Below are 25,992 nucleotides of genomic sequence, written 5' to 3' on the forward strand. Positions count from 1 at the left end.
TGGGGGGGGGGGGGGGTGTTGTTTCAACGACCGTGCCACGAGATGGAATTTAACTGGCGATCTCTGCATTGCAAGTCCAGTGTGCTGACTGCTACACCACCCCGGTGGAAGCTGCCTTCATTTCTCAATTAACCCTTTCCCATTCCAATGACGTAGGTGTAAGTAATCAGTTTTGCTTCCGAGACATACACATATAATAAAATAATTTTGTCATATCGAGGATCCCACAAGATCATGGGGGTGTGGCAGTTTGGCACCAGCTATAATACAGTGAGGTCATGTCACTACAGTTCTCTCTGCGGAGAGCACGACTTGAAAAACAACGGTGCTATGCCTCTCTAAATAAAGTAACGTTGAACCACTTGCGTGTTCCGAGGTTCAGCGGTGAACAGAACCCATGCTGCAACTTGCAGACATCTCAGAACGGGAAAGGGTTAAAAAACTAAACACATTTTGTGTCCTTAACTCTTGACATTTCTATGTGCCGCAAACCGGTAACCATTTTATTTCATGCGATTACCAGTAAAGTAAAAAAACTATCTTAACAACCCTAGTACGTACATAGATACATATACGTACGTACACATACTGGGAAATATGTACTATACATCGATACGTACCATACACATACATCAAAGAGGTGTGTATGCACGCACACGTGTATAGATGTAAGTATAAACACGTATGTACATATACAAAGCTTTGTATTGTCCACAGATATGTATCATATACACACATTAGGTATGTGTACACGCATGGGTACACACACGTGTACGAGAGTTGATGGCGGAGTATGCGATGATGTCACTTCGCATGCACCCCAGGCCCAACTGTAGCCCCTTCCACCGCAAAGCATCTTGGGAGTTCAGGGGTCGTTAGTACTGGCTCCGTGATGGCTGTAGAGACTGGAGGGGGGGGGGGCAGGGGGAAATTGGGAAACATAACATCCATTAATGATAGGGTTTTTCCCCTTTTTTCTGGCAACAAAACTGAAACCTTTTGCAAGGGGTCATGTTTACATTAACCACAATTATTGCAGTCAGAATGCAAACAAAAAACACTCTAATTTATGCATTGTCCTTTAAACTGATTGGTCCACACCAGAGACAGCTTTCCTTAGAGCCTAGTCTCATACAGCGTTCGACCAGATAACGCCAAAAGGTGCACAGTTCAAAGACAACGCACTATCAGAGTAATGAGGGCTCGGGGTAAGCATCTACATCGAGGCCTCCTTTGCCAGTACCAAAATATAATAGGGTTTTTCCCCTTCTTTTGTGAACGCAAACTCTGGTGACACTAAATAGATTTTATACAAACAACAACGATAAGCTTTGCTGTCGGAACAATATTAATAACCGGTCAGGTGGCTCAGCGGTAGAGTGGGCAGCTCGCAATCACAAAGCTGCGAGTTCAAATCCTGAGGGGTCAATAAAATGAATTGCATGGCTTAATTTTGGAGCTTTCGTGACTGCAGGAATTATTCTTTGGTTCTTTCGGTTAAGTCACGTCTAAAGATAAAATAATAAATTAAATCATAGCATATTACGACGTTTCGATTGCAACACAAGCAATCATCATCAGGCATAAAAGAAATAGCAATAAAAATCTAACTAGAAAACTATAGACAGACATACAAGCAGACAGACATCACAAGGACACACAGAGAGAACACATATCGGCACAAAGAGAGAGGTCGTTTCTGTGACCGTGCCTTAAATATAGAGAGGGGACGGGGGCGGAGATAGGGAGGGGGCAGAGAAAAAAATGAGCATATCAATGAGTGGACGGCAACGTGATGCTGCAAGTAAGACGACGCAGCATGGCAACGTAAGCTTGAAAATCAGGAGAAAGACACACGAAAATTAAATAACCTAGTAAAATATCGAAATATAATGTAATGCAACACAGAGAGTCGGTCAACACACAATTAACGCATAGCCCGGTTGATTACGTATTTCAAAGATTGCTAAGTTAGAATTTAAGTGTGAAAATTCCAAAGAGAGGACACAGACAGAGAGAACAAATAGCCAGAGAGAGAGAAAAAAGATGAGCTTAAAACTTCCCCGTAGAAGTGGTTCAATCTTAATTTTGGAGCTTTCGTGACTGCAGGAATAATTCCTGCAGTCACGAAAGCAGGAATAATTCCTGCAGTCACGAAAGCTCCAAAATTAAGATTGAACCACTTCTACGGGGAAGTTTTAAGCTCATCTTTTTTCTCTCTCTCTGGCTATTTGTTCTCTCTGTCTGTGTCCTCTCTTTGGAATTTTCACACTTAAATTCTAACTTAGCAATCTTTGAAATACGTAATCAACCGGGCTATGCGTTAATTGTGTGTTGACCGACTCTCTGTGTTGCATTACATTATATTTCGATATTTTACTAGGTTATTTAATTTTAGTGTGTCTTTCTCCTGATTTTCAAGCTTGCGTTGCCATGCCGCGTCGTCGTCTAACTTGCAGCATCACGTTGCCGTCCACTCATTGATATGCTAATTTTTTCTCTGCCCCCTCCCTCTCTCCGCCCCCGCCCCCCTCTCTATATTTAAGGCACCGTCACAGAAACGACCTCTCTCTTTGCGCCGATGTGTTCTCTCTCTGTGTGTCCTTGTGATGTCTGTCTGCTTGTATGTCTGTCTATAGTTTTCTAGTTAGATTTCTGTTGCTATTTCTTTTATGCCTGATGATGATTGCTTGTGTTGCAATCGAAACGTCGTAATATGGTATTATTTAATTTATTATTTTATCTTTAGACGTGACTTAACCAAAAGAACCAAAGAATGCGTTGCATGGCGTGGATAAGTTGACAGCAGTTGTCCTATGGAGGGACTTGCCAAAGTCATAGTAATGTGGAATTGCCACCGCTGGCTCAGAGCTGTAAACAGAAGAGCATCGCCTCAACGTTAATTTTAGGAAATCTTTTTGACTATTCGAATTGATACCAAATATGCCAGGAAAGCCTCACCGAGTCTCAGAACTCTTTCTCAGGAGGGTCCTGCTACAATAGGATGTTTGGTCAATTCCATTAGTGATGAGAGTTTGGCTTCATGTGAGAGGAAACTGGAGAAACCGGAGAAAAGCCAGCATTACACTACGAGTGTGATACTCAGCACTGCTACCTCCTGGCCACACAGCTACAATATCTGGCCAGTACTGGTGGCTTACTCATCCAAGTACTAACAAGGTCCAACAGAGCTTAGCTTTCCAGATCCAGCGAGACCGGGCACCATTCCGGGTGATTTGGTCACACAGAATCAGAATCTTTATTTATCCTGGAGAAATAAAGGGGAGGGTGTGAGTAGGGTATGGGAATGCAGCAATAGTGTGTCATAGAGCAAATAGAAGAGAGAGAAGGGAGAGAGAACCAAGAAGAGGATGGATACCGGCGCATGGCTGACCGGGGGCAGCTGCCTCCCACACCGCTCCCTCCTCCGTTGCCGGCCTCTGCTGCGTCAGCCGACACGCCAGGTGGGTCGGGGGTCAGGTGGTGGGGGGAGAATTGTAGTGGAGGACGGCATGGGGTGCAGTTAAGGGAGTGGGGGAGCAGAAGAGAAGAGACGGCATGGCGGCAGAGTCAAGAGAAAAGCGTGAAGGAGGTAACGGGAGAGAGGCCGTCGAGTAGCATGAGCCCTTGCAAAGTTGCGGGATTAGTATTGGCACTGTAACTGGGTGCATATGCACAACACTATATGCACACACCACATATACAGCTTGATACACGCGTACAACTGCACACACATACTAAAACACACACATATCTATACAAAGATCTCCTATATAACCTTTAACAGACCTTTGGAACAGTGCTGTTAGCAAAAACCTTTTAAGGGCGGCACAGCATAAAGGAGTGGGTGGCCAGCACCATACCTGGCCACCTTTGTCTCACAAGTACTGATGTTTACACACTGCACCAGGTACTCATTTAAGGCTAAGTCGACACATACATACAAAAGACAACAGAGTTACACACATATGCATGCCTTTATCACTCACTGCACACATGCAAACACCATGGTGCACAAAGCTTTGCACACATACATCACTGCACAGAGGTTCATAAAACATACACCTGCAGGCACATTTATACACAAATACAATCGACCGCACACACACTAGAACCTGTGTAGGTACTGTGGTTATGGGATTGGGAGAGAATGGGGGTTGAGAGGTTTCACCAGGTTTTTGTGAAAATAACAAATGATGGAAGTACAAGCATCCAGCCTTATAGCCTATACTACCTGTTACTACAGATGGTCGTTGGTCACCAAAGCACTCACTACCAAGGGTCCACCTTGATTGATTCCAAATTCTGATGGGCGACATTGTGGACAGCAGAGTACAATGATGCCATAGCTATTATTGTACTGTACTTTTACGCTCCCACGTCTATGCTCGCTCCCCACCTTCACTGACCAACTGACCAATTGACCTCACCTTCTAGGAGACTCAGTGCTATGGCCAGTTTTGGGATGGGGTTTTCCCACCGGTCTGACCAGCGGGCTAAACGTCTGGTGGGTTAACAGGCTGGAATGCTAATGAACCAACGAGCAGGCCGGCCAAACTCTCTCCGCCGACTTACTGAAGAGTAGCGGCCGAGCTGTCGAGGGGCAAGTGCCACAGCCCCCGGTGCATTATGGGTGGTGTCAGCAGCACCCGAGATTCTCCCACGGGTGTCGCGCGAGAAGATGACGCAGCCGCCACCAAATCCACCAACGCCGCCCATTCCCCAGTCATCACGATCCGTGGAGCTAAACTTATTGGCCGAGCGGCGCAGCGTCGACACGTGATTGGCCGAGGCTCTTGACGAATTGGAAACCGTGATGGTGACATCGCGATCGTTGGACAGGTTCCCAAGGGAACCGCTCAGTCGCGGGTTGAGTACAAAACTTGGCGGGAGCCAGGAGGTTGAGAGGAAGGTGGGGGGAGGGAGGGATGAGAGGGGAGACACAATGAATGAATGTTCATGCAGTGAAATTATTTTACAAAGTAAATGACCGCGTGTTTGTTCATGCAGATGTTATAAAATAAATGCAGCTGCTGATGATGATGATGATGGAAACATGATAATTGGTTCTTTACCCTTCTATCTGGCAACAAAACTGACACCTTTTTACAAGGAGTCATGTTTGCATAGACCGCAATACCTGCAGTCATAATACAAACAAAAGAACATAACTCTGATAATGTGCACTGTCCTTAAAGTTGATTGATCCACACCCGAGACAGCTTTCCTTAGAGCCTAGTCTCATATGGGTTGGACCAGATGACGCCAAAAGGCGCACAACTCAAAGACAATGCACCATCAGAGTATGAGAGCTCGGGGCAAGCATCTACACTATGGGAACCTCATTTGCCAGTAAAAATATGATAATTGGTTCTTTACCCTTCTATCTGGCAACAAAACTGACACCTTTTTACAAGGAGTCATGTTTGCATAGACCGCAATACCTGCAGTCATAATACAAACAAAAGAACATAACTCTGATAATGTGCACTGTCCTTAAAGTTGAATGATCCACACCCGAGACAGCTTTCCTTAGAGCCTAGTCTCATATGGGTTGGACCAGATGACGCCAAAAGGCGCACAACTCAAAGACAATGCACCATCAGAGTATGAGAGCTCGGGGCAAGCATCTACACTATGGGAACCTCATTTGCCAGTAATCATATTTTTACTACACTATGGGAACCTCATTTGCCAGTAATCATATTTTTACTGGCAAATGAGGTTCCCATAGTGTAGATGCTTGCCCCGAGCTCTCATACTCTCATACTCTGATGGTGCATTGTCTTTGAGTTGTGCGCCTTTTGGCGTCATCTGGTCCAACCCAAATGAGACTAGGCTCTAAGGAAAGCTGTCTCGGGTGTGGATCAATCAACGTTAAGGACAGTGCACATTATCAGAGTTATGTTCTTTTGTTTGTATTATGACTGCAGGTATTGCGGTCTATGCAAACATGACTCCTTGTAAAAAGGTGTCAGTTTTGTTGCCAGATAGAAGGGTAAAGAACCAATTATCATATTTTTACTGGCAAAAAGGTTCCCATAGTGTAGATGCTTGCCCCGAGCTCTCATACTCTGATGGTGCATTGTCTTTGAGTTGTGCGCCTTTTGGCGTCATCTGGTCCAACCCATATGAGACTAGGCTCTAAGGAAAGCTGTCTCGGGTGTGGATCAATCAACTTTAAGGACAGTGCACATTATCAGAGTTATGTTCTTTTGTTTGTATTATGACTGCAGGTATTGCGGTCTATGCAAACATGACTCCTTGTAAAAAGGTGTCAGTTTTGTTGCCAGATAGAAGGGTAAAGAACCAATTATCATATTTTTACTGGCAAATGAGGTTCCCATAATGATGGAAACAGTCATTGGGTTAAAAAGAGAATCAAGCGGGAATGAAATGAAGCGTATGTAGTTTTCTACACGTACATAAAGGCACACATACAACAACAACACAACAACCGCCATTCACCACTAAGTGGTGGTGACGTCACCACTACGCTTGTGCCATGGCCATATGCACCCTGAGGCCACGTGAAGTGTCGAACGCCCGCTGGCAGGTCACGGGGCAGACCCAGGTGCCACGGGTCGACTGACCGAGATGACTGGCTGATGTACCACTTGTGCCCCCTACTGTGCCAACTTGCTGTGTTTTAGCCACCCGGCGCTCCGCTCGTTGTTGTGAGCGTCGCTCCTCCGCCCTCCGTTGTTGTTGGAGGGCAGCTGCCTCTAACTGCCCAGTAGCGTCCTTCACGAGCCTCCTCCACTGAGGCCGATCTTGACACCGTTGGTACCAGTCATCGGTAAGTCCACTCAGCTCCATGTCCTCCTGGACCACATCACTCCATCTCTTCTCTAGCCCGTGCTGCGCCCGTTTAGCCCCCTCGATCCGGCCGAACAAAAGCTGTTTAGGCATGCGGTGGCTGGGCATGCGGGCTACATGACTCAGCCAATGCAGCCTTGCCTGCCGGAGGAGTTCACCGATGGGACTTTGCCCAGATCTTTCAAGGATTTGTGAGCGCCTCACACAATCCAGCCTGGTTAAACCCAGGATGGATCATAGGCAGGCCAGCCTAAATGTTTCTAACCGGCGAAGATGCTCCATTAGGGGAGTCCACGTTTCGCAAGCATAGAGAAGGGAGGGAATGACTGTGGCCGAGAAGACCTGAAGCACCATTGGAACCTCATTTGCCAGTAAAAAATATGATAATTGTTTTTTTACCCTTCTATCTGGCAACAAAACTGACACCTTTTTTACAAGGAGTCATGTTTGCATAGACCACAATACCTGCAGCCATAATGCAAACAAAAACATAACTCTGATAATATATGCACTGTCCTTGAAGTTGATTGGTCCACACTCGAGACAGCTTTCCTTAGAGCCTAGTCTCACATGGGTTGGACCAGATGACGCAAAAGGCGCACAACTCAAAGACAATGCACCATCAGAGTATGAGAGCTCGGGGTAAGCATTTACACCATTGGAACCTCATTTGCCAGTAAACAATATAATTGTTTTTTTACCCTTCTATCTGGCAACAAAATTGGCACCTTTTTTTTACAAGGAGTCATGTTTGCATAGACCACAATACCTGCAGCCATAATGCAAACAAAAAACATAACTCTGATAATAGATGCACTGTCTTTGAAGTTGATTGGTCCACACCCGAGACAGCTTTCCTTAGAGCCTAGTCTCACATGGGTTGGACCAGATGACGCCAAAAGGCGCACAGCTCAAAGACAATGCACCATCAGAGTATGAGAGCTCGGGGTAAGCATTCACACCATTGGAACCTCATTTGCCAGTAAAAAATATGATAATTGTTTTTTTACCCTTCTATCTGGCAACAAAACTGACACCTTTTTTTACAAGGAGTCATGTTTGCATAGACCACAATACCTGCAGCCATAATGCAAAAAAAAACATAACTCTGATTGACAAAAAACATAACTCTGATTTTGTTTGCATTATGGCTGCAGGTATTGTGGTCTATGCAAACATGACTCCTTGTAAAAAATGTGGCAGTTTTGTTGCTAGTTAGAAGGGTAAAAAACCAATTATCATATTTTTTACTGGCAAATGAGGTTCCAATGGTGTAAATGCTTACCCCGAGCTCTCATACTCTGATGGTGCATTGTCTTTGAGTTGTGCGCCTTTTGGCGTCATCTGGTCCAACCCATGTGAGACTAGGCTCTAAGGAAAGCTGTCTCGGGTGTGGACCAATCAACTTCAAGGACAGTGCATATATTATGAGAGTTATGTTTTTTGTTTGCATTATGGCCGCAGGTATTGTGGTCTATGCAAACATGACTCCTTGTAAAAAAAGGTGTCAGTTTTGTTGCCAGATAGAAGGGTAAAAAACCAATTATCAAGACCTGACGCTTCGTGCGGAACGACAGACCAGGCAGCTTCCACACAGCGTTACGCAACCGATGAAAAGATATTGCCGCTCGACTGATTCAGAGTGAGGCCTTCGCTGCAAACCGGAGCCGGACATGAGCATACTGCCCAGGTATGGGAAACTCTCCACTCTCTCCATAACTGCCCCATCACCGATTGGGAGTTGTGGGGGTGGAGTGTCTGATGGTACAAAATACCCAGGCAGGTGCTTAGTTTTGGTGGGGCTGATGGTAAGGCCCCACCTCTTAGTGGCACACTCCAGTTTCAGCAGAAGAATCTCTAACTCCTCCTCTGAATGAGCAGCAATTACCAAATCATCGGCATACATAACATGGTTGACAATAGGGAGCCATCCCTTGACCGCACCCGGGCATCGATCAGCCTCCCATTATATCTGTACCAAATGGAATTTCTCCGGTACAGCTATTGAAGGCTTCACGATCTACATGGTTAAAATAGATGTTAAATAATGTGGGAGCTAGAGGATATCCCTGTCGCACCCCAAGGTGTACAGGGAATGGCTCTGACTCCCGGCCACGTAGTTTTACCCAGGCCCGCTCACCATCATGAAGGTCCTTAATGATCGTGAGCAGAGAGTCAGGGACTCCAAAAGCACGAAGAACAACCCAGAGCCCAGGCCTACTGATGGTATCATAGGCCTTGACCAGGTCAATAAAGCAGAGATGTAGGTCTTGTTGGAATTCCCTACACCTCTGCTGTAGCAGACGGACAGAAAATACGGCATCTGTGCAAGACCACCCTTTCCTGAAACCGCATTGGGGCTCCGCAAGCCTCTCCTCAGCGTGCCGAGCAAGACGATGTTGAATAATCCTTGCCAGGACCTTTCCCGGCACACTGAGGAGTGAGATGCCCCTGTAGTTGTTATAGTCTGTGTGGTCCCCCTTCTTAAAGAGGGGGACCACCAGGGCATCCTTCCAATCCTGCGGAACCCGTCCAGTGGTCCAGACTGTTGTTATGATGTCATGTAGGGCAGTCTGTGCACAAACGCTACCCTCCCTCAGCATTTCTCTTGGGAGATCATCTCTGCCCGGTGCCTTTCCTAGTCTCAGACTCTGGATCGCCTTCAGTACTTCATAAACAGATGGCACCTCAGCCAGCCACTCACAGGGGGTGAGACTTCATCTTCCAATATTTGAAGCACCGCAGCCTCAGCAGGGTCATCCCCGCTTTGTGCCACGATGGTTTCCTGGCTGAGAGATTTCCCCTCCCCCAGGACCTCACAAAAATGCTCAGCAAATCTGCAAACCTGTTCCTGGGGGTCGGAGATTGGATCGCCGTTTTTTCACCTAATGTTGGTAATAGGTGTGGCGCTGCAGGTTACTTTTTTGATGGAGTTAACTAGGGATTTGTGATCGTGGGCCTCTGAGGCAGACTCCATCTCTTGCAGCGCCTCACGGCTCTCCGAACCTCCGAGCGAAGGCTGCGATAAGGCTGCGTTAAGCCTCTTTCTCTGACGTGGGATGCTGTAGACAGTTAGAGTGGGCTTGTCGCTTTTTCTCAACCATCCTGAACACCTCCTCTGTCAACCAGGGTCCCTGGGGAGGTCTGGACCGCGTACCCAAAGCAGCCATTGCAGCTGCATGAGTCACAGTCCTAAACCTCGCCCATTTACCCTCGACATCAGGAGGAGTGGGGGACGATGCCAACCCCAGTCGCAAGCGATGATGAAATTCTCGCTAGCAACTTTCATCAGCTGAGACCAGGCCACCATAGGTTGGAATGGGGTCTTGGGTGTACACCCACCACTAAACCATGGCACACATACACGCGCATATCCACATTCATAAAACATGCACAGACGTATAGACAAACACATGCACAAAAACAATTAAACACAGGCATGCATTAACAAATGCACCAACATACAATAACACACACCATCATGTCTCATCACGCATAAATACTGCCATCACGTATATCTCACCAACATGCACTCACATCATCACCCACTAACACAAGACCGCACACACACAACAGACACACCGGCACCTCTACATTAATTAATATGCCTTCAACACAAAAACTGCATACATCATCTTCTGTAACCATTGCCCTAACCCAACAGCTCACACACACACTAACATCACTAAATACACACACTGACTCACACCGGCGCACACACGAATACACTACCAATGAATACAATCATCAGGCAATCATCAGGCACCATCATGCAAGCGCTACCTCTTGAGGGCGGAGTGGCCCCCTCCCCCGGTGGAGTGCCGGGTGACACGGGCACTGTTCTGGACGCCCAACGATGCTGGAGACTTTGCCGATTTCACCGGAGACGACGGCGACAGTGACGATGATGACGTGGAAGCGGCGGCAGCGCCCTGCACCGTCGCCGTCCTGCGGGGGATGCAGGCGCGGCGCATGTGTTGAGCGGTTGTACACGTATCCACCCGCAAGCGCGTCCACTCCCACACATAACCACCACACACTTAATTGGATAAAGCTATGAAGCAGCAATTGTCATTTCGACAGTGAAAATTTAGTAAGAGTCAGCTGAAAAATCATCTTGAGACTCATTTAGGCTTTCCATGGTAAGCAAGTGAAATATTATTTTAATAATTAATCAGATTGAGTGAATGCATGTATGTGTCTGAGGATTAATGGTGCATGTGACAGTCATCTCCATCAGTCAACCCATGGCACCTGGGTCTGTCCCGTGACCTGCCAGCGAGCCTTCGACACTTCATGTTGTACATCGCCTGCTTCAGGCGCTGTGGTGATGTCACCACCACTTAGTGGTGAATGGTAGTTGTTGTTATTGGGGACCGGTAGTGTAGCGGTTAACCTGCTGCGCTACAAACCCAGCGACTCGAGTTCTATAACAGCTCATGGCCAACACCGGTGACAATTATCTGAATCGGTCCTGGACCTCCCCTAAGTCGACTCAGCCTCAAGCGAGTACCTGGTGCGGTGTGTGAACAACAAGACTGGGGAGATGGAGGCGGCCGGGCATGATGCTGGCCACCCACCCCCTTACCGGCCTTCATAAGTGCTACTCGCTAACAGCACTTGCTTTTACAGTCTGTTAAGGCTATATGGGGAATCGTTGTCATTATTTGCCTGCAAATACATCATAAGGGCATTTTCTTTGAAACACAGTTGCCGAGCACATGCCCAAAGGCCCAAATCGACAAACGGCCAGCGAAAAAGAGCATTATTAAAGTAATATTCACAAAGTTACTCGATTTGTTTAATGCATCACACCGACATACATTGATGGACAGATATACAGACTTACAGATTAATAGAAAAACACACACAAATTGACAGACAGAGATGGTTGTGTCAATGTAGAACGGACCTCAGCTGTTGGGAAGAGGAGCGCGTGTTCATGCGTGTCTCTCCCCGCCTGGAGCGCAACGACACACACACCCCATCACGCACACATGCGTGGGTGTGTGAGCCTGACCGTGCCCAAGTGTATGCGTGAGTGAATGCATGCGTGTCGTTGGCACAGAAGGGAGCACAGGTGGTACATTTGCCAGTCACCTCAGTCAGTTTACCCATAACACCTGCGTCTCTATCGTGACTTCCTGCCAGCAAGCCTTCTGCATTTCACGTGGCCTCAGTGCACCTCGCCTGGCACAAGCGCTGTGGTGACATCACCACCACTTCGTGGTGAATGCCGGATGTTGTTGTTGCATGCATGTATGCACATGTGGTAATGTTACCGAGCGATAGGTCTTATTTGTGCATCACTGCCAATGGTTAATATGCAACTCAACCACCCGACAAATGGCCTCCTCCCACCTCAAGTTTCCACTGGTGAGCAAGGCTGCCGAGTGCCGTGTGGTGACGCCGCTGCTGCTGCTGCCACTGCCAGCGCTGCTGCTGCTGCTGCTGCTGGTGGCGGTGGGGCCAGTGGTGGCAGCATGCCGAGTGTGTCGCCGGTTTTTAAGAGCGCGGAGTTTGTCTCCCTGTGTGGGGCCACCACGGCCCATGCCCTCCACCTGCACCTCATACTGCACAGGTACACACATGCACACACATGTGCACACATGTGCACACAAAACCAAAGATCCCCTGTGTAGCCTTATAGAGACTGTTGGGGCAAGTTCTGTTAAAGAGAATCGATTAAGGTAAACACCTATTATGACCAAAAAGGCACACAAGGGTTTTGTAGCTAACACTATTGTCTCACCATGCTCGATACTCATTTAAAGCTGAGTCAGGATTATTTGTTGAACTAGGCAAGCACTCAAGAGACCAGGATAATCTAATTTGTCAAAGAGCGGACCTCGGGGAGGCCCAGGACCGGTTCAGATATTCGTCACGGATGTTGACCATGAGCAGTAATCTAACTCCGGGCATGGGGGTTCTTAGCGTATTGTGCTAACAACTGCGCCACCGCTTCCCATGGACCAGATGTAAACACATATACCCATCTACAGACACACAAACGGAGACACACACAAGCACACGCACACATCTCATTAGTTCCCCGTGACCCCCGACCCCAACGTTTGTGATACTCACGTCTTCGATCTGCGTGGCGTGCAGTGTTGGCGATGATGAGGGGGAGATGGGGCCGAGCGGGTCGCGTAGACTGATGTCATCGACACGCGCCAAGATCCGCGACACGCCCAGCGCCGTGCCCTCGCGCCCCGTGGGGCCCGAGCCCACACGCTGCTGCTTGGCACGGAACGCCTCCCCCTGAGCCCACAGGCCGGATTGCCTCCTGCCGAGGGGGGCAAACGGGGAGCAGGCAGTGGAGCAGATTGGGTGAAGGTGTTGTCATGGCACATGAGTCTGTCCCGTCACCGCCTGCCAGCAAGCCTTCACCACTTCACGTGGCCTCGAAGTGCACCTGGCCTGGCACAAATGCCGTAGTGACGTCACCGCCACTTAGTGGCGAATGGCAGCTGTTGTTGTATCGGTGTGGGTCTCACTCGAGCAGAAAGTGCTGCTGGGGCCCGATGATGGAGCCCGGCCGACATATGCGGATCCAAGCGACGGCCTCGGCAGCCGTGAGGCAGTGGTGCTTCATGAGGTAGCATGCGATGAGCGTGCCTGTGCGGCCCAGCCCCGCTGCACGCACACAGTGTCACCATCACCACACGACAACGTTTGTCACTATTGACGCATCCGCTATCTCCCCATTACCAGCAGCATCGCCCTCCACCACGACTGTCATAACTACACCAAGCGCCACCACAATGACCAACACTCACATTACTACTACCATCACCACTATAACCACCACTCACACCACCACCACTCGCGACGCACCCTTGCAGTGCACGGCGACGGCGCCCCTCGTGCCCTCGCAGATTTCACAGAACTTGCGCACGATATCGGGACTCGGGGAGCTGCCGTCCGGGAAGAACAGGTCGTGGTGCACCAGCCCCACGTCCGTGAAGCGCCGCGCGTCGTAGATCTACCCCGGCGCGCGGCAACACATATCATCATCATCATCATCGCTCAGCCATTGTTACCACAGTGGCGAGATGTTAACTACCTTGAGTGGTATATAGGTCGTTAGTTTGATCCCGACCCTGACGACTGTATATTTGGAGTTTGCATGTCTTTCTCCCCGTGGCCACGTAGATTTTTCTCCAGGTCCTCTAGTGTTTCCTTACACATTTAGAAACACGCGTTTTAAGAGTATTTGGCTGCTATATATTTCGACATGATAGGCCACTTCTTTGAGTGATCATTTGTGGCCAGATCGCTTCTGAAAATTATCTATATAGCTCAGTGGGCTTTACCTGGTATTTTATATTCTTTTACAGTTTTTTTCACCCCATGCCGGACAAACAGCTAGTGCACCGACACTTTCAACCCTCGTCCAGTTTTAAAGCGTTACAAACGGATCCAGCGGCCAAGGCAAGAAGTGCCCGACCAGGTGCATGTTGCTGACGGTGTGTTCGCTCACACCTTCTTGTTGAGCCGGATGACGGTGGTGACGCCATTCTTACGGAAGTACGGGATGTAGGACTCTGGGGAATGTAGCGGGTAGCCTGCACGTGCACACAAAATACATATCCCCCCCCCCCCCCCGTGTAGACTTTTAATAGACTGATGGGAGAAGTGCTGTTAGCGAGCACCTATGAAGACCAATACGGCACATGAAGTGATAGGGGGCCAGCACCATGCCTGATTCCCCAGTGTTGATGTTTACACACTGTTCTAGGTACTCATTAAAGGCTGAGTCGATTATTGGGAGACCCATAACCATTTCAGATATAATCATTACTGTTATTGGTCCTGAGTAGGAACCGATCTTGGGAATCAGGGTTCGCAGCGCAGTGTGATAACCACTACACTACCACTCCCCATATGTGCATGCAAGCGCGTGTTTATGTGTGTGCATCATCACCGTTTTCCACTTTGCTTTTTGGGTGGGGACCGCTGAATGCCAGGAACCGCTCGGGTACGATCCAGTTAAAATCTCCATTCTCAACGTGCTGATCACACACAACAACAATAGTAGCTGTCATTCACTGTTAAGGATGAGAAGAGGGGAGGGGAGGGAGGGGAGGTGACCCACCTCGTAATGCTCATACTCTTCTAAGTCAAAACGCGTACAGTCCAGGAAGCCAGTCTGCAGTGCCTGCAAACGAACAGAAGCAGCAACAACACAAGAGCTTAGACACACACATCGACACACGACAACACAATAATGTCAACATTATAACAATAATAATCCCTTTAGCCAGAATAAAGAGGAAAGAAAGGATGAAGAATAGAAGGCGATACAGCCGACAGGTGGAACAGTGGCTACCCTACTTATCTTAACCAATCTTCTTCTTCTTCTCTTCTATATATATAAAAGTCAAAAATTGTGTGTGGGTTTGTGTGTGAGTTTGTGTGTGGCCGCGCGCTTGGCTCTCCAACAGTGGGGTTTACGTAAAAAAAAATAGCCAAGTACCACGCCGGAAGCCCCGTGGTGAGCAAGCACTATTCTTTTTTCACATCCGTCAACTTAAAATTAGTTTAATTAGCGATTTAGTGTGATTTCTGTGTGCTTCCCTTTAATTTATTTATTTATGACGCATGCACGACCATACCAACTCACGTGCCTTTGGTGGGGGGGATGGCCCATGCCAAGTCGCACGCCTTTGGTGCGAGTGAGGGGAACATTTTCTTTCACGTTAAAAATGCTATAAAAATACACTAAACGCTCAGGTAAATCTTCACTGTGTGATGTCCCCCCGACCCCAATGTGTGCAGTTATTACTACCATACAGTCGCTAAATGCTACCACTATAGGCCGTACATATTACTGCAGAGCGGCCGGGGAGATCGTGGCTGGGGGGGAGGGGGGTCAGGTGTAGCAGCCCAGCCCCAGCCTGCCAAGGTGCCACCTCGGCCAGCTGGACAATCTAGGTGAGGACGGAGGCTCTGCACGGGACTAGGCCTCACCACGCCACTCTGTCAGGTGAGTACTTTGTGCTATACAGTCGATAAATACTTCTATACAGTCAGCATGTACTACTGTAGTGATAGCAGGTACCACCAGTCGGTATGCACTGCTGTAATCATAGCAGGTACCACCACAGTCAGTACACACTGCTGTTATATTTTTAAGAGTAGTTTTGAAATATGTTTTTGACCCGGGCAACGTGTTGGATATATGACCCTTTTTCCAAAATTCATATTAAGAATTATTCAGCCAATTTTTTTTTTCATATAATCAATCGCGGGGTCACTTGGAGCGAAAAAAAACGGAACCCCCCCCCCCCTTTCTCGAGCAGCTGCCTTGTCACGCTCGCAACAGGGAACCGGAGGTGAACCATAAAGATAATGAGCCCCCCCCCCCCCTGCAAAGGAGAGAGAGAGGGGATGTTGTAAAACGGGCAGCGAAAAGCAAACAGACGGGTTTTGGAGGCTATTTTAGCTAACAAAAAATCCAAAACTTAGCGACAAAGATTAAGTGAACATTATTGTAGAACGCCTCACACTCACTCCAAGTAAACAAAACCAGGCTAAAATCTACATCAGTTACTATTATTTCCCATTCATTATTTTAATACAAATGTCATTTATTTTTCTTTATCTACGCGACCAAGCCAAAACGAATTCTCTAACCTCGGGATATCAGATAACATAATAACTCGAGAACAAACAGCACAAACCCAGGATACAGGTGGTGGAACGAAGGTTAGTAAAACCCTACGAAATACGCGGTAATGATAACAATGCTAAATCACAAATCTTGAATAAACACAAACCAAATAATAATTACGAAGTATTAGACAAAGGGTCATCTAGAAGAATTAAAGGCGAAATAAGTCAGTCATACCTAACCAAGATGTAATGCACTCCATAGGAAAAGAGCCTCCCAACAGCTTTACACCATTGGAACTTCATTTGTCCGTAAAAAATATAATTGTTTTTTTACCCTTCTATCTGGCAACAAAACTGACACTTTTTTTTACAAGGAGTCATGTTTGCATAGACCACAATACCTGCAGCCATAATGCAAACAAAACACATAACTCTAATAATATATGCACTGTCCTTGAAGTTGATTGGTTCCCACCCGAGACAGCTTTCCTTAGAGCCTAGTCTCACATGGGTTGGACCAGATGACGCCAAAAGGCGCACAACTCAAAGACAATGCACCCCATCAGAGTATGAGAGCTCGGGATAAGCATTTACACCATTGGAACCTCATTTGCCAGTAAAAAATATGATAATTGTTTTTTTACCCTTTTATCTGGCAATAAAACTGACACCTTTTTTACAAGGAGTCATGTTTGCATAGACCACAATACCTGTAGCCATAATGCAAACAAAATCAGAGTTATGTTTTTTGTCAATCAAAGAATGTGTGTCCTCGCGAGTGACGTCAACACATGAGGCCCAACCCCTCGCGAGACGTCACTCCACATGAGGCCCACCCCCCCCCCTCATTAATATTCACGAGTGGGTGAATTTTTACACGAACGCAGAGGAACGTCGAGCTGAATTAAATAATTGTTTACGCAAAGTTGCTTCAAATTACATTTCTTTATCGAAAGTGACGGTAAAAAATAAATCTACACAGCAGTGCTACATCTGTACATGATGTCACTGCAAAAGAGGCCCCCCCCCCCCCTCATTAAGATTCATGCCCAGGTGGAAATTTACACTCACGCACAAGAAGGTTGCGCACTCCACATGCCGCACCTCTCCCCTCATTAATAATCATGAGTGGGTGACGTTACTCCACATACCGCACCCCTCCACTCATTATTATAACCATTACCGGATGACGTCACTCAACATGGGGCAACCCCCCCCCCCTCCTCATTAATAATCATGAGCTGACCAATTTTTCTATTGAACGGGCAAAAAAGCTAGTATATAATCGTTTCCTTGCCTGTGTAGTGACATCAGGGATGTCACTGTATGGTGCCGGCCCGAGAGGGCCGTGGCGCGCGATGCACTGTCATCGCGTACACCCCGTAGGCGGGTGTAGTACCAGCCCTAGTGGGGCTTGGTATGCGCTGGGATCGCGCGTGCACCACGCATAGCGTGTAATGCGAGCTCCCACAAGGGGGAGTAGGAGAGTGTCAGCCCAGGGGCAGGATTGCCCCAGGCCATGGCACTCTGGTTGACCCCGTAGACACGTGATCCAGTGTCCACAGAGGGGGCCCCAGGTGGGGGGGCTAGGGGGCGATCATGTGTCTGGGGAGAGCTCTCGAGAGGGATCGAAACGGAACTAGAAGGCTCGAGAAGGCGGGCGGAGCGGTCCTGACCCAGGAGGATATAAGGCGGGTCCCTGAGGGGGACCGGGGTCGCTGCATTCTACAAGCTGGAAGCTCTACGTCCTACAAGCTGGAAGTTCTACAGGCATCAACACGTGGTTGGGACCCGAGTGAGGGTCAGACCCTTCATAGCTGTAACTCCTCCGTATAGTGTAGTTAGCTGGGTGGCCACCACCCTAGGCTGTATCTGGTGAAGGGGCAGTTACCCCTTTCTGTTACGTGTTGATGTTACAATAAATGTGTTGCCTCTAAAGAACGTCTGCGATTCAGTTGGACTCACTACACCTGTAAACATCTGGCAATTTCATCACCATGAGTTGACTGCTGATGAGAAACTCAATGTGAAACCAGTCCAGAGTTTTATTTGTGTTGAACCAGTGCTGCTGGTAAAATGCTCTCATAAGTCCATGTGGCTGATGGGATGTGTAAAAATGTATTTGTGTATATGGAGGGGCAGATATGTTAATCAGGTGGTGTATTGTATGCGTATTTGTTTCATCTTCACCTAGGTCACCCTTTCAAAAGCAGCAATGATGTTTCATGTATCCCAATGGCAATATTTCATGTCCAGGTTATATAACGGATACTGGCAGACTGATCTACCAGTTGCACAGTGGTAACACTTGTGCCTCACAGTGAGAAGGGCCTGGGTTTGTTTCTTGACTCCTTCTGTGGCATTTGTTTTCTCGCTGGTTCTGCATGGGTTCTCTCCAGTATTCATAATCAACGTTTTTGGGTTTAGATCGCGTTATTTATAAATGTGTCGCAACCCTCCACCACCCGACACGGCCAATCAGTAAAAAAGTGTCACGTTGACAAAAGACAAATTAGTTCACTGCTTTAGCCCACCGGTGTGTTGAAGCGCGAAACCACAACATTTACAATTTGAGTACGACGTTTCGCTGGTAATTGCATCCAGCATCATCGGGCAATTCGCCAGAATGGTGAGGCTCTGCTGTGTCTCCCGTTCTTATATAGAGCAGCAGCAGCGTGACGTCATCATTAACTCATTAACTCATCAGGTGCAAATATTTGAGGGGGGAGTTATTGTAATTATATACTAGATTAGTAATCAGGCTATTGTTACGATGCGAGTTGTAGATTAGTAATCATTTGGAATGTGTTTTATTGTGATTATGCTACATTAGTAATCAGTTAGTGTTTGTTTCCCTTATAAGGAATTGTAATGTATCTTATTTAATAATACGCTTCCAGGCCGCACTAAGCCTGTAGCTGTCTGAGCGATTAAAGTTATTTCTGTTTCTCTCAATTTCAATCGATTCTCTAATTAGTCTTTGCCAGTAGTAACTAGTTTTACACAGCACTTCAACGTTGTCAAAATCAATTGAGTGTCCCTGTTGGCATGCATGTTCTGCCACTGCCGACAGTTGTGTTTGTGATAATTTAATATTTCTCTGGTGTTCTTTTAGTCTTACACTAACGTTACGCCCTGTCTGTCCAATATAGCATCTGCCACATACACAATTAATCCGATATACACCTTCTGTTGATAATTTAGGTAATTCGTCTTTAGTGCACGTTACTATTTGTTGAATTTTGTGTACTGTACCAAATCTTACTGTAATGTTTTGCTTTTGCAAAACACGGGCTAATTTGTCAGTTACTCCTGAGATAAATGGTATTTTTATTGTTTTAATAATCTGATCGCTTTCAGCAGTGTTGCTTTGCGATCGTGATTTGGCATTTAGTGCTCTGTTAATTTGAGCATTATTGTAGCCATTCTGTCTTAGTGCTTCTTTAACATGTTTAATCTCTCTCACTAGACTTTCACCATCTGACACTGTTTTAGCCCGATGTATGAGCGTCTTGATAAGAGAGGATTTCTGAGCTGGGTGATGATGCGAATCTGCATTCAGATAGGCATCAGTGTGCGTTTGCTTTCTGTACAGACAGGGCGTAACGTTAGTGTAAGACTAAAAGAACACCAGAGAAATATTAAATTATCACAAACACAACTGTCGGCAGTGGCAGAACATGCATGCCAACAGGGACACTCAATTGATTTTGACAACGTTGAAGTGCTGTGTAAAACTAGTTACTACTGGCAAAGACTAATTAGAGAATCGATTGAAATTGAGAGAAACAGAAATAACTTTAATCGCTCAGACAGCTACAGGCTTAGTGCGGCCTGGAAGCGTATTATTAAATAAGATACATTACAATTCCTTATAAGGGAAACAAACACTAACTGATTACTAATGTAGCATAATCACAATAAAACACATTCCAAATGATTACTAATCTACAACTCGCATCGTAACAATAGCCTGATTACTAATCTAGTATATAATTACAATAACTCCCCCCTCAAATCTTTGCACCTGATGAGTTAATGAGTTAATGATGACGTCACCCTGCTGCTGCTCTATATAAGAACGGGAGACACAGCAGAGCCTCACCATTCTGGCGAATTGCCCGATGATGCTGGATGCAATTACCAGCGAAACGTCGTACTCAAATTGTAAATGTTGTGGTTTCGCGCTTCAACACACCGGTGGGCTAAAGCAGTGAACTAATTTATCTTTTGTCAACGTGACACTTTTTTACTGATTGGCCGTGTCGGGTGGTGGAGGGTTACGACACATTTATAAATAACGCGATCTAAACCCAAAAACGTTGATTATGAATAATATTGGTCGCGAAAGCCTACGTGTTAATCTCTCCAGTATCCCTCCATAGCTAAAAACATACAATGCCATCAACGTTGGCCAAACATCCCAATGTAGCAGGACCCTCCTGAAAAATAGCCGCCTGTGATGGTGGGGTTAAATGTAGGTAGGCCCACCTCTTCTAAGACATTTGGTCATCGTGGAAGAGTTGACCAAAATATCCTCTACAGGTCACTCTAGTGGAGGCCATTCTGCGAGAAGTGGCATAAGCAATCCATTGCAGGCTGTGTCTTTACCTTGCCGACCCCCTGCAGACAGTCAAGGAGGGTCAGGTTGAAGCTGCATGGTCCGAATGAAGCATCTCTGGTGGGGGGGGGGTGATGGTAGCAAGGATGAGTAAAAAAAAGACACATAAAACATACACACAAGATGTACACAGATGTAGACTTAGAAATACACATGTAGATAAACCTAGACATAGACACAGCTCCACACATATACAGCTAAACACACAGATACAGAGATTTATACAACTACAAAGATCCCTCGTATAGCCTTTAACAGACTGTTGGGGCAAGTCCTGTTAGCGAGCACCTCACACAAAAAGTATTTCCTGATACACACACCACACAAACACACAGATAACTACAAATACACACAGATAAACACAACTATACAGATATACATAGAGAGGTACACACACAGTTACACATGCACAGAGAAACATACAGAGGTACACACAGTGACACGGTGACACAAAGACAATGACAGACTGTGTTGCAGGGTGAAGTTGTCACCTGAAGGGCAGGTAAGGGGGTGTGTTACCAGCCACTAGAGGGCGGTACGCCTCCTCAGGTGTCCTCTTCAAGTAGATAACCTGTGTACACAAACAAAAACAACGTTTTCTTTGGTTCTTCGGTAAAGTCATGTAGATAGAAAAATTATAATAAAAAATAAAGTGAATAAAAAACCGTGAGGAAGGAGCCATCTGAGGACTCAATCAAAACCATCATCTTGCCATACATAGCAGGGGTAACCAAAACGATTTCCAAAATCATGAACAAACACAAGATCCAGGTCCAATTGAATTACAGTACATAAAATTCGTGATCTGATCCCATCTGTGAAGGACAAAATTCCTGACATACAAATTAAGCTGTACCTGCGGCAGCAGTTACATTGGGGAAACTAAACATGTCTCGGACCGTGTTCGTGAGCACAAGGCAGATTTGAAACACGGTAGGTACAATACTTCTGCCGTGGCTGATCATTATGTTAATGCAGCTGGCTCACACGAAATAGATTTCTCGAAGACGATGGTACTTTGCAAGCCTACTGGCTATCAACAAACATTCCTTCATGAAGCCATCCATATATAGACACAGACACAATTTCAACCAAGAGGATGGTTATAACCTCAGCAATCATTGGAAAGATGTCATCAACCACTTTGATGACATCTTTCCTGTCAACCTCCACTGTCAGCAGTATGGGTGTGTGCAGCGAGGTGCAATGATTGCCAGGACCGCCCTTTGCTTGGTGTAGTAGCTTGTCTTTTCTCCTACATTAGCATTAGCTGCCCTGCCCATGCTGCTGACACACTTGGAAGATGCCCATCTCTAAACCTTTATAAACAGTTTGCCTTTAGAGGCTAACCCCCCTTTTTCCTGATGACGACCGCTTGTGTTGCGATCGAAACGTAGTGGTTTTTGTTTTATTTTAATATTTATTTTTATGACTGAAATAACCAATAATAAGTCTACATTATAGACTGCCAGTACACTCACTCAGGTTAAGAACCAGGCTACAGTCTACATTATAGAATGCCAGTACACTCAGTATAATAACAATTGCTACAGTCTACATTATAGACTGCCAATACGCTCACCAGCTTAAAAACCAGGCTAGTCTACATTATAGACTACCAGTACACTCACCGAGGTTAAGAACCAGGCTAGTCTACATTATAGATTGCCAATACACTCACTCCGATTAAGAACCAGGCTACAGTCTACATGAATGTTTTTTGGTATTTATTATTTTATTTAAAAAAAAATTATTCACTTTATTTTATTATTATTATTTTTTTCTATCTACGTGACTTTACCGAAAGAACCAAAGAATATTAATTCCTGCAGTCACGAAAATTTTAAGTAAAAACATACGTTAACGAATCGGCTATATACATCGCACATAACCAACTTTTAGGCGCTCAATGTGACATGTATATGAATCAAACTTCCATCACCAAATCAATGCGTCACCAGGCATATAGCCACTGCGTCACACCTTGTCACACCGCCCACCGGAGGGAATATAATTGTTAGAGAGTGCTGCGGGGTGGGTGGGGGGGGAAGCTCACTGCGTAAGAGCCGATGAGGAAAGCAGCATTGGCTCGTTTGCGTTGGTCAGGCCCCGTATAGTACACGATCCTCTTGCGTGCCAGAGAGAAGGACTACAAAAAAGACAAAGACATGCACAGACAAGCACATAACGACACATAAGAGCTGGAGTGTGACCGCATCTGATTCAAACTTGGGGAGGCCCAGGACTGGTTCAGATAACAGCCACTGTTGATGGTAGCCTTAAGCAGGAATAAAACTCGAGTCGCTGGGTTCATCGCGCATTCTAATCATTGCGTCACCGCTCCCCACATATATACACACACATGTATGTGGAGAGTGGGGAATGGTGCCGCAGCGATTAACACTTTGTGCTGGGAAACCGCTGACCCGAGTTTGATTCCTGCTCAGGGCCAACATTCGTGATGAATATCTGAACCATTCCAGGGCATCCAGAAAGTCAATTCATTTGGGCAAAGTGCTGGCCACCCACCCCCTCGTGCATAGTACCAGCATACTCTTAGCTTGTCTCTTGGATTGTTCCTCACTTTATACAGTAAATTTAGCTGTGACGGTCCCACCTGATGACGGAGACTTGTGCTGCCTCCGAAACGTCGTGATTTATTATTGTATTTCTATTATTATTTCTATTATTTTTATTATTTAGTTTTATTTTTACCTACGTGACTTTACCGGAAAAAACCTAAGAGTATGAATCCTTGCAGTCACGAAAGCTTCAAATCTAGAAGATAGTACCAGCCTTGATGGGTGCTCATAAACAGCACCCAAAAGTATTTTAAAGCTATAGAAGGATATTTGTTTTCTTTGTGTGTGCATCTGTGTGTATACATGTATGTACAGGTGCCGGTCAATACCTTGAGTTTCTTATTGAGCTTGCAACAGAAGCGATATAGCATGGCCAGGTTCAAGGGCCCAAAATCTGCATAAAAGCTGCAAAAACAACACACACTGTTACCTACAGCCTCCACTCACTCCCTTACCTCCACTCAGTCATCCCAACTTTTATTGCCCCCCCACACCCCTTCCCCCACCCACACCACTGTCTGCCTCCTCTCTCTCCGAAGGCCAGCACCTGGGCTCCAGTGCAATTGCACCACCTCCACCTTGGGCGGGGCGTAGTAGTTACTCACTTCTCGTAGACCAGCTCATCGTCCGTGCTGAAGTAGTGTGTGTTCGCCGTGCTGCGCGGCTTACTACGCAGCGTGCTGAAGTACAGGCGGTCTGCTCGCGCGCACACACGCACGCACGCACACACTCATTGTACACATATGCACACAAATTATACACACACAGGCAAACTCACTCTCCTACCCCTCCCTTCATATCTCTCAACTACCCTCCACGTACTATCCTGCTTTCCCCCTCTCATATCTCTCTCCCCGAGCATCTCTCTACCCGTCCAAGCACTCTCCGAGCTCCCCCCTCTAATCTCATTCTACTCCCCTTCATACGCTCTCCTATCTCTCCCCTCACTCTCCTCCATGCACGTAATTTCTTGTTTATTAATTATTATCTTCCACTCAAAATATGGTCCCACTCATTTGTAGTTGACAGTAAACGTCATGCTTCATGTTGAATTAATGTAGAATGTTCACTGTGAACCACCACTTGACTGTGGTGACAATAAATCCTGGTCATGTTCTATACAAAAAACGCCAGCCAATGATATCAGTTGATTTCTTAAGTTTACCCAGGTGGTAACTCAAGAGACAAGGACAATCATATATCAGGATAGTCATTTTAAAAAGTAACCAGGGGTGTTTGTCTGCCAGCAGGAAGCAATAATTGCTATGCATAATTGTAACTTAGTACTGTAATATGCAGGTAATTTGGTACGTGTTGATAAACAGCGACACAAAACAGGCTACTCTTGCAAATTATGTCCTGTACCATTATGGTTATTACACCCACATTAATTATTAGGGCGGCCACTGGAATCGACCTGTGAAACTCTGCAAAAAGCGGTGAACTACTGCAGTACCATGTCACCGCCCCTACATAGCATCACGCAAGATTGGGAATTCCACAGTTCCTCACGTTATATTTAACAATGCTATTCTTAAATACAGAAAATCAATCTGCTTTGCACAACAATCTCATCCGGCATATAATGCAATGGCTATACTGTATTACGATGTTGGAATACTGTTGTAATGGCTGCACCTCCGATTAGCACAGTTGGCTACGTACGGTGCGAAAGAAGCTCAACATCATCTCATCCACACTGCAGGTCACAACAACTCGCTCACCCACCGAACTCATCACACTGCAGTCACATCACTTCTCTTTCCACTTTGTCCTTCGCAATGCTCCATCCTATCATCTCTTTTCCCCAATCTCTTACAATAGCCTTGCTCAATTCATGACACGCGTCAACTAATATCTATTACAACATTGATAATGCTGCTTGTTGCTGGCCACTTGACGTCATGAACCTCTGCGACCGTTTCTAAACAATGCAGCGCAACTCAATTCACCTTTAATGATCTCCGCTGAGCTGATGAGCTCGTTTTCATCAGCCATGGCGCCTCCTCGTCGTCTTCCTTTCCTCGACCTCGTCAGTGAAGCTCAGAGTCCGAAGACCGACTCTCTTGCGGCCTTCTTTTCCCTGCGGCCGAGGTCGCCCCTGCCTGGGTTAAGAAACCTATCCGACAACCGTTAACTGTGGGTACGCCTTGGCCGCACCGGTTCACGCGGTCTGCTTGGCTTGCGGCGACTCGCGAAGCCTACCCCGCGCTCCCTACCCCGCGCTCCCGGCGACGCTAGAACATCTCGGGTAATGGTACAGGACAAGTTGAACGTCCCCGACTGCGTCGTTAGAAAAGCGAATTACAGCAGCGCCGCCGCCGCCATGTTTGACGTCTCGCCCCTGGC

At 46.6% G+C, this 25,992-nt stretch overlaps 1 protein-coding gene across 12 annotated transcripts; it reads right to left on the reverse strand.

Annotated features, from left to right (window-relative positions):
* On the reverse strand, window positions 1-25,992 carry LOC144951322 (dual specificity protein phosphatase CDC14A-like). Of its 12 annotated transcripts, none has more exons than XM_078881552.1 (18): window positions 25,596-25,992; window positions 24,249-24,339; window positions 23,973-24,048; window positions 23,118-23,210; window positions 21,553-21,632; window positions 21,052-21,118; window positions 14,921-14,983; window positions 14,750-14,837; window positions 14,308-14,390; window positions 13,660-13,807; window positions 13,320-13,458; window positions 12,907-13,108; window positions 12,181-12,392; window positions 11,732-11,779; window positions 10,603-10,767; window positions 4,576-4,882; window positions 3,395-3,440; window positions 1-905 (listed from the first exon to the last, which is right to left on the reverse strand). In XM_078881552.1, exons 1-18 carry the CDS (start codon window positions 25,639-25,641, stop codon window positions 805-807), a joined length of 2,055 nt encoding a protein of 684 aa, XP_078737678.1. In that variant the 5' UTR covers window positions 25,642-25,992; the 3' UTR covers window positions 1-804. The 12 variants fall into 12 exon arrangements, with proteins under 12 accessions (XP_078737678.1, XP_078737662.1, XP_078737670.1 ...); XM_078881536.1 differs by having other exon boundaries at window positions 3,380-3,440; XM_078881544.1 differs by having other exon boundaries at window positions 3,395-3,443.

The sequence above is a fragment of the Lampetra fluviatilis genome, chromosome 3 (genome assembly GCF_964198595.1).
Source record: "Lampetra fluviatilis chromosome 3, kcLamFluv1.1, whole genome shotgun sequence".
Classification (NCBI taxonomy): Eukaryota; Metazoa; Chordata; class Hyperoartia; order Petromyzontiformes; family Petromyzontidae; genus Lampetra; species Lampetra fluviatilis.